The sequence below is a fragment of the Mauremys mutica genome, chromosome 5, assembly GCF_020497125.1.
Source record: "Mauremys mutica isolate MM-2020 ecotype Southern chromosome 5, ASM2049712v1, whole genome shotgun sequence".
Taxonomy (NCBI): Eukaryota; Metazoa; Chordata; order Testudines; family Geoemydidae; genus Mauremys; species Mauremys mutica.
The window spans coordinates 12861774-12871625 of record NC_059076.1 but is presented as its reverse complement, the minus strand read 5'-3'; the positions used below and the strand labels follow the sequence as shown (position 1 = coordinate 12871625).

At 49.1% G+C, this 9852-nt stretch overlaps 1 protein-coding gene across 4 annotated transcripts in view; it reads right to left on the bottom strand.

Annotated features, from left to right (window-relative positions):
• Positions 1-2372: 2372 nt before the first annotated feature.
• LOC123371994 (chondroitin sulfate N-acetylgalactosaminyltransferase 1-like) overlaps positions 2373-9852 on the bottom strand; it is a 101540-nt gene continuing 94060 nt past the window's right edge. For all 4 annotated transcript variants that reach the window (XM_045019908.1, XM_045019909.1, XM_045019910.1 and 1 more), the window contains one exon: positions 2373-4542. In XM_045019908.1, the coding sequence (XP_044875843.1) occupies positions 4259-4542 (284 nt within the window). In that variant the 3' untranslated portion in view covers positions 2373-4258. The remainder of the gene's footprint in view (positions 4543-9852) is intronic.

The following is a 9852-nucleotide window of genomic DNA, read 5'->3' as shown; positions in this document are numbered from 1 at the left end:
AACTTAATAAAAAAAAAAAGTCATACATGGCCACTGACTCAACCGCCTGCTTTCACCAACCTGCCAGTTACTTCAGTGCAGGACGTGTCTTTGAGCCAAATCAAGCAAAACACCTTGACATTTGTGAGTCCACAGGATTTGAAAATATCTCACTGCTTGAAGCCAACATTCCAGCACAGAGCGAGTAGCTGGCTGACTGTGGAGCCGATCAAGAATTGCGGAAAAAGGATGTTTTCCAGTTCTGGAGCAGCATGGTGACCAGATTCCCAGCTCTGGCAGCAGCCGCCCTGCGATGCTTAGCAGTACCAGGCTACGGCATGGGCGATGAACCCTCCTCCTCATCTTGTAAAAATGTGCTTGGGGACAACAGACGCCGCGTCTAGGAATAACTTGTCAGACCAAAATGGCAACACTTTGCAAAAGGGATTTGGACAAAAATAACTGATTTTTAGTATATAGCTTTTCATTATTTTTGGTTGAAAAATGATTGCACAATATGCATCTCTAAAGGAAACACAGTTTACAAGTGCATTAATGTTGTGTGTAAATGTTACACTGTCAGACTTTGTTAAAGTGTCACATTGTTTGTTGCTGTCACCATACCCTGATTTTGTACATTTTTGCCATGGATGGTCTGTGAATTTTGCCTAATTTTACTGTGACAAAATCGTATCCATAACCACGGGCTTCCTGTGGAAGGTGCGAGCCTGGATCTAGTACAGGGGCGCCGCCTCCTTGCAGCACCCTCAGGATGAGTGTGGCAGCTGCTCCAGGTGTTCGAGGTGGTGTTTCCCCTCAGAGCCTTTTGCCCCTCTGCAGAGCCCAAGGCTGGGCCAGCATCTGTGCAGGGAGGCCAGGCAGCTCCAGCCCTGTTCTTGCTTTGGCGGTTTGTGTTCTCTCAGTAGCGCACCCAGGTGAAGGTGAAAGGGTCAGGGACTCATCTCCCCAGGATCAGGAGCAGGCGTTCCCAGGAGGAGGAAGGGCACAGCTAGCATTGTACAGTTAGTGTGGATACTTTCTGTCACAGGCGCCAACTTCCCTTGGTGCCGCTGGGTGCTCGCGCCCTCCCCCCGCCCTACCCCTCTTGGATCCCTCCCCAAATCCCCACCTGAGCGCGCTGTGTTCCTCCTCCCGCAGTTGTTCTGCGGTGCAAGCGCTGGGAGGGAGGGGGAGAAGCAGGACTCTGCTGCACGCTCAAGGGAGGAGGTGGAGCGGCGGTGGAGGTGAGCTGGGGGGGCGGGGCGGGGAGCTGCTGGTGGGTGCAGAGCACCCACCAACGTTTCCCCGTGGCGCCGATCCTTTCTGTATTGTGTCTCACTGGAGCTTGTTCTGAGAGGCCGGTTTTATGTCCTATGCTGGAGGAGTGTAATTAGCAAGGATCCTGCTCTCTCTTCCCCCGCCACACCCTGCTCCTGTCCTGGCCTTGTCTAACTTCTACGGAGGTGCAAGCTGCAATTTCCAGCTGCTGCAATCAATCACAACGCCCAGAGAACAGCACAGTCCCTACCTGCAGGCTGCCTTCCTTCCCTCCTCATCCATGCAGTGCCATTGCTCTCCAAAGGGGGCACCGCAGTGAGCAGCAGAGGGATTGAAACAGTGTTGCTGTGGCCACGGTGCAGCAGGATTACAGCACAATCATTTAACGCTCTGCTTGCAATGGCACGAAAGGGACTGGATGAAGATACTACTCCAGGGGCAGGGGCGGGGACGGCTTAAGACTGAAAGGTGCTCAGATCCATCCTACACAGGGCACAAGCAGGGTAGGATTGTCAGGCAAATCACATTTTGGGGGGCGGGAGCTTGCGGCACACTATCTCAGACACTGCACCGTGTCTCAAGTCACCTCACAGGGGCTGTGGAGACATCTGCTGTGTACAAAGGGTGTGATTTAAATAAGCCTGTTGCTTTCTCCTCTACTGGCGCACTGATTTAGCGATCATATTTTCATAGGTTTGAAAACAGATGTCTTACGTAGCTGATTATGCAGTGTTAGCAGGCTTAGACAAACAGTTTTGGTAGGTCCTACAAATGTCTCTGAAATTCTTCCTCTAAGCATTATAGTGCTACCCCTTTGTAAAATAGCTCATTAGAATCCAAAGCCTCCCATTCGATATTCCTCCAGCACACTGAGGGTCTAGGGATAAAGTATTTGAATGGTGTCCCTTTAACTCAATAGGCCAACGGTGTGTTCTGAGTCTTGTCTCACAAAACCTAGTACTCGTTTCTACCAAGTTTTAAAGAAAACCGAGCACTTTTTATAACTCAAAATGTCAAGTAAAAAAGGGTACTTACAATAGGGTGTTTTCAGTGTGTCCCCCCCCCCCTGCAAAAGCACGCATTCAAAGAGGTAGTGGGTAGTTCGCCTATCGTACAATGGCCATATAAACCCTATCTTATTCATTGCTACACTGCTGTCCTACACTCTGCCTTCCCCTGGCTTTCCACCTGGTAAATGCACAATTAATGACAATACAAGTTTGTATCCCAAATGGCTTGAAAGACTCTGAAGCTATTGAACAATGAGCTCAAGCTAGGAAAGCAGCCAACCAGCCCATGCCTCTGTTGTTGGTTAATAAAATCTAAAATGATGAACGAAACAACAGTCAGCATGAAAAGAACATATTTTATGATAGCAATAAGACATGGTTTGAACAGTGCTGGATGCAACTATCAAACAAAACTCTTAAAATTAAAAAGCAGATCAATTTCTGGGAAGCACTTAGGAACGCTGTCAGCATATCAAGTCTTAGCGGCTCCAATTATCCTTCATAGAAGTATATGTCTTACAAAAAACTCCACTATGCATTGGGTATAATGCTAGATTTGGTTTATACTGAATACTTTGGTATAAACAAGTCACAAAGAGGTCCTTCATTCATTTTGGTGCCTATTAGGTCCATCAATGGCTATTAGCCAGGATGGGCAGGGATGGTGTCCCTAGCCTCTGTTTGCCAGAAGCTGGGAATGGGTGACAGGGGATGGATCACTTGATGATTACCTGTTCTGTTCATTCCCTCTGGGGCACCTGGCATTGGCCACAGTCGGTAGACAGGATACTGGGCTAGATGGACCTTTGGTCTGACCCAGAATGGCTGCTCTTACGTACAACATTCATTATTTAGAGTCTCTCATTAAATCAGGATTGCAGATTATGTTCCCTTTTCTATTGGAATAGAAAAGTTTCTCCTTCATTTCAGTATTTGTGTTCTCCTTCAGATAAGTGAATTCTCTTCACCCTGTCTCCAGTAGAAAGAAGGTGTGCATTTCAACCTGGTAACCAGTGTCAGGATAGACACCTGACTGGTGAGAAAAATGGATCTATGATCTAAACTGCAAACCATTTTCAAAACGTACAGGAAGGTTATGCTATTTCTCAGTAAGGCCTGAAGTAGGAAACTTACATCGGCACAAAATAACTCACAAGCAAAAAAATGTTCACTTTAAAACAAACCAACCCAGATACTTAAAAGTTCTCTAGAACAACAGACTAGTCCAAAGAAAGCTCCAAGCTCTGGCTTTTCATTTTTGGTTTAATGTACAGAGTGGAGTATAACACCATTTTCCAGCATTTTGGAATTTCATATTTTACTTGATCTTTAGCTTTCTAGATTCTAGAAAGCTTTTTCTTAGACGCTGCTCGCTATGAAACTAAATGTGAATGTGTCTAACTATTAAAGACTGGCCCAGATTTTCAAATGTAACTACTGATTGTGGATATTATTTGAGCCACCTGTAACAAGTGTTTTTTGAAGGGCGGGTGCTCTATGCTTTTTGAAAATCAGGCCCCTTTTAGGTGTGTCAAAGTGGACCCCTAAAATCACTCCTCGCTTTTGAATACATAGGCCATGCGAGGCCCGGTCCTGCCAACACTTACGTGTATGAGCAACCCCACTGGAGTATATTAAAGATGGCCAGAAGTCTTTGCAGGATCAGGGCAGCTGTCATCGCATGTGGATATTTCAATGAAACGCAACAAACCCTTTGTTACGGCGCACAAGTATCAAACACAAGGTACTGGTTTCTACCACCTTCCGTTTCGCTCTGCCTTTGTCTCCAATTCCGTGGCATGAGCCAGTGGGGGACAGCCGGCTAAACGGCATATTCAAAAGCTCTGCTAAGGACGGCAAGAAAAGGGAGTGCAAGCGTTTCCTTTGTCTTCCTTTTCCTGCCAGCTCCAGCTTTCCTGCTCCCGCTCCCGCACTCTCTTTAAGCAGCTATAGTCTTTTTGAAAATACAACCAACTAGTTGGGTTTTGGCTTCACGTCTTTTTGCTGCTGGTTTTCTGTTTGCGTAGGTGAGCCTCAATCTCATGCCTGAAGACGAGCATCCCCAGCTGGCCGTGAGAAGCCTCATTCATGGCTTTGGATTGCATGCACATCTTGTACTGCTCCGGGGTCAGCTCATCCAGGCAGCGCTTTTCATGCCAGAGATGGAAGAGGCCTCGGACAGGCGTCCTGACCACGATAAGGTTGCTGTGAAGGTATTTGCGGTAGAGATGAACGTCTTCTCCTCCCCAGCCTTTAATGTCCAGATCAAAGCCACCTAGTGCAAAGAAAATGAGACATAACGCTAGAAATATATGGGCTCTACATGGAAACTGCAACCAGGAAAATCATCCCTCCAACACCAGTCTTACAAATGAGCAGTTTTTTGAACCATTTTCCTGACCAGAAGAAAAAAGATCACATCATGGAAGTGAGGTCAGTGAAGAACAAGTTGCCAGCCCGTCACATTCTGATGCCTCCAGTACATTTGGACTTCACTTGGCAGTGGTTTGAAGGACAAATAGAAAGCAGTGCCCTGCACCCCACCGCAATGTGCTCTGCGCCTACTGTTATTTTGAGCTGTTCAATTTTATGAATGTTTTGAGCTTTATGAATGCCTCAGTCTCCAGTTAGTTCAGAAAACCGGGGCTCTGCTGTCATATTACACCCCAGCTCTTCTCTGTGGCTGTCAGCTTTGGGGCACTTTACATTTAGACCAATTTCAGCAAACGGCGTGAAATGCCAAAAATTCCTACATTTGTAGACGTCTGTTTCCCTTGACCTGCCACCGCAGACCAAACTGCTCTGTGTTTGCACCGAGCAGCTCTTACGTGCATGCTCCGTTTCCTAAATGAGAGCTCAGCTTAAGGTTGCAATTGCGTTTCCTTTATAAGCCTTGACCTCTGCAAAGCAAAGCAGAGCCAGAAAGCAAGTCAGCCACTGGAAGCCAAGAAGGAAAAATTACTGCCTGTGATTTGCATTTCTCATTTTCAAAAGCTCCTGCTGGAGTCAAGGGCAGAACATCCTCCATGCAGGGCTGGTGAACAAGCTTCCGCACCTGGGCTGAACTAGCCAAGGTGTGTTGACCTTCAGGGTACCCTGCAAAGTGTGTCTGTTTGTGTGGGCTGGTGTGGAGGAGAGGGATAGAGCTGGGGGGTTGTGGTGGAGGGGAGTGATTTAGTTCTGCTAGCTGTCAGGAAGGAAGCTGCTTGTTAGTGTAATGGTATGTTAGAGCTTTGGCCAGATGACCCTCCTTCCTATTTGTGCATAAACTCAACAGCCTGGGACTCTAATGTTATTTCTTCTCTTCCCCAGTCTCCTGCACTTTTTTTAGGTGCCTGCTCTCAGCTGCTAAAGCAGCCAGCAGACTGGAATGCCTGAATCGACCCCAAATCTCCCAGTTCTGCCTCCGCAGCTGCTCCTGGGTGGTGGCTCAGGCTCTGACCTTCAGGGGCGGCTCCAGGCCCCAGCACGACAAGCACGTGCTTGGGGCGGCATGCCGCGGGGGGCGCTCTGCCGGGCACCGGGAGGGCGGCAGGCGGCTCCAATGGACCTCCCGCAGGCGTGCCTGCGGAGGGTCCGCTGGTCCTGCGGCTTTGGTGGAGCCTGCGGGAGGTCCACCGGAGCCGCGGGACCGGCGAGCGGCAGAGCACACCCCCCGCGGCATGACGCCGTGCTTGGGGCGGCGAAATGTCTAGAGCCGCCCCTGCTGACCTTGCTGACTGGGTTGCAGAGGGTCATTCTGGAAGGGCTGCGTCTGGGGCAAGCAGAAGGCTCCCCCTCTCCACCATATTCTGACAGCCAGGCCCTGGGGCAGTTCTGCACCCTTCTGGCAGCTTGCAGAGGCGCTCTTGGTACCAGAAGGAAATGTCAGAGCAACCAGAGCTTGGGGCTCTCCAGATACTTGAGTTTCTGGTGGCTCCTGATTCTCTAAGGCCATAAAGTATTTCAGGGGAGCCCTAGCCAAGCAGCAGCCATCCTGCTGGCTTGATGTCACCCACCTCCTGCAGCTGTTGGGAACTTGGTAGCCCATTCGATTTGGAGTTGGGGGAGAGAAGAAAGATGAAATGGGAAAAGTTGAGGGGGGGGGGAGGCAGGAAGGAAGCACCTGTCCCTGCCCCTTCTGGACTCACAGCAGCCCTGGGGTGGGAGGGGGAGTGTTGACTGAGAGCTTGAGGCTGGTGTGGGCCAGGCTTACTGTCCAGTGCAATGCTGACATGGCTGACTGAGGCTCTCTGGACTCCCCTAACATCTCCGGGCCTGTCCCTACTGGCTGCAGGATGAGAGTATATAGGTGAGCACACTCTGACTCTGGTTTATGAATTGGGATGGGAGACTAGGAGAGGTGGAAGGACTGGGAGAGCCCTGAGCTCTGAAATAGGCCTTGCACAGTCAGAGTTGGGTCGCCATCAGGGCAGCATATGCAGCTCCTCTCTCAGCACCTGCACTGGTCGCAGGGCGGCAATTGGGTGGTGTCTATAAGGAAAGCTCTGGGCTACTGGCTGGAGGTTTTGCTGCGGAGTTTGTGCCGTTGGGGATGAAACCAATGGGAGTTTTGCTGTTGCAGCCAGTGGTGCAGGATGTGTCAGTGGTGCAGCTGGTGGCTGGCAGGGTAATGATAATGGTCTGACAGGCTGCGTGGTTCCTGCTGTGCATGCCTCCAGAGAGCAGAGGGCCCATGGGCCATTCACAGGCATAAATACCAGCTATGCCTTACTCTTCCCGCCATCTGCAGCTGAATGCCCGTCTGATGGAGAGGGGACTCCTGTGCACGAGGGCCAGGAACAGTCACTGGGTCCCACTGTTCACTATAAACTATTCACCAGGAGCCTCCCATCCCTCTCCCCACACCCCAGTTAACCAAGCACTGGGCGCTCGCTCTGACTGCAAACAGTGCAGAAAGACGTGAGCTCAGGCACTCTTTCTTCACCCTCTCTCTTTGAAGCTGTCAAGGAGCGAAGTTCTGTTATAACTAGTGAGATTTCTCCATCAACAACTCTGTCCTCAGCTCTTCCAAATGCAAAGGCCCAAGGGACATTTTAAATAGAGAATTTTAAAAGGACTATATTGGAAACAGCTGTTTCATCATAATACATTTCTGATACCCAGTCGGAATTAGCCCTGAATAGTGTAAATGAACTAGCTTCTCAGCTGTGCCCAATAGCGACCGGGCACAACTAATGGTTGGCTGGGGAGCCCAAAGGGGCCTGGAGTAGTTTAGAGTAGCCTTGGGGCTGCTCTAAAGTGTGCCAGCTGGATACAGCCCCCAGGGCCCCGTATGGCAGGTAGGAATAGCCACAGTACAGCAGTGGTAGGTCACGCCCCCTTCACAGGGGAGTGGCGCAAAGGCAGGGCTTACCATGAGGTGAATTGGGGCGGGCGCCTCAGGTGCCAGACTGGGGGAGGGGGGGCGCCGGTAGGACCCAGAGTGTAGAAAATTGTGTCTGCTGCTGGTGCATATGTATTCTCTCTGCTCTAGATGCACAGGGATGGTGGAGTGCTGTGCTGGAGGAAGGAGGGCCCAAGAGACATAACAGGCAGGCAGGAGAAAAGGTGAGAGGGAATAACAAAGCAGTAGGAGCTGCAGGGACAGAGAGGAGGAGGAGCCTCTTATGTACCTTTCTAGCACCCCCAGGAGCCTTGACTGATTCACACCAGCTTCTCAGGGACCTTCCTGTTTCCTGCTGCTTCCCTGAACCCACTTGAGGGGAACAGGCAGGCAACTGAAGAAGTAGGAGCCAGTTAGGCCCTTAAGATGCTGGTATCTTTCCTCACTCAGGCCCTGCTACCAGCCTGCTTATCTGTCCCCTTCAACTGAGTGTTGAGAGCCACTATAGCTGCCACAGAACAGCAGTCATGAGTGAAAGAAGAAAACGCCCCTCTGGGGCAGCATTCAGAAAAAGAAAGCAAGCAAAGGAAGCTTTTCTATCTAAGCAGGAAGGAGCTCTCCTGAGATACATAGACACAAATGTTCACGGTGAGCCTTCCGGCCCCAGTGAGGATGTGAGTGGTGAGGAGATGCCTGATCTTTGAGTTAGTCAGAGTGCAGGTGACCTGCCAGCTACGGCAGCATCCATATCTCCATCTCAAATGGATGTAACCATGCACATTCCTGAAGAAAAGTGTAGATCAGAGAAGAGTGTGATGGAGGCACAAGAAACAGCTGCTGCTGAGTTTAGTTCCTTAAGTCTAGATGGATCCAGGACTGTGGACCCACTTGAGCAGTAGCCTGAGGGACTTCCTTGTACTGCCTGGGCCACAGCAAGTGAAAAACTTCATGTTCCCCAAAGACAATGAAAATACAAGTTTCCATCCAACACATTACTGGTGTGAAATCCCCAATGGTGACAAAGTGGAGAGGCCATGGCTTATGTACTCAAAAACCCAGAATGCTGCACACTGTTTTTGTTGCAAACTCTTCCAGTCTAATGTTCCAGCCACATTGAGTTCTACAGGAACAAAGGATTGGAAAAATCTGGCTAGAAATCTGGCATGCCATGAGAAGGCAGCAAATCACCAGAGATCATTTCAGTGATTTAGTTGGGAATTGGTCCTGCTTTGAGCAGGGGGTTGGACTAGATACCTCCTGAGGTCCCTTCCAACCCTGATATTCTATGATTCTATGATTCCATAGGTGGAAAGAGCTTGAGATGCGACTAAGGTTAAAGGCTACTATAGATGATCAGCATCAAAAGAAAATTGCACCAGAGTCTCTTTGCTGGCAAAATGTTCTGAAAAGTCTCATTGCCATTGTGAGAATGCTTGCTACCCAAAACCTAGCACTGCGTGGCACTTCAGATCAGCTGTATGTGCCAAACAATGGAAACTTCCTTAAAATTGTGGAGCTGATGGCCAAGTTTGATGCTGTACTCCAGGAGCATCTAAGAAGAGTCACCACCCAAGAAATGTGCACACACCACTACCTTGGAAAAACAATTCAAAATGAGATCATACAGTTACTGGCAACAAAAGTCAAACAGAAGATTATGGCAGATCTGAAGTCAGCAAGATATTACTCTGTTATTTTGGACTGCACACCTAACATCACCCATACGGAACAAATGACTTTAATGGTGTGTTTTGTAACAACAACAGAACCTAGTGAAAATGTCCCTGCAATGGTGACTGTCAGAGAGCATTTTCTAGAATTTATTGACATTGATGATACTACAGGAGCTGGTATGACAAATATGCTTCTTAAAAAGCTGGAGGATACGGGAATTGCGATAGCTGACATGAGAGGTCAGGGCTACGATAATGGTGCCAACACGAAAGGAAAGAACAGAGGAGTGCAGATACGGATCTGATTGTTAAACCCTCGAGCTTTTTTTGTCCCATGCAGTTCTCATTCATTGAACTTGGCAGTCAGTGATGCAGCATCAGCTTCTAGTGAGGCTGCTGAATTTTTTAATGTAATTCAAAGCATCTATGTATTTTTCTCTGCATCAGCTCATCGATGGCAAATTTTGAAGCAGCACCTGGGAACATCCTCTCTGACACTGAAACCACTGAGTGCCACACAATGGGAAAGTCACGTGGAGGCGATAAAGCCTATCAAACAGCAAATTGGGAAGATAGATGATGCCAT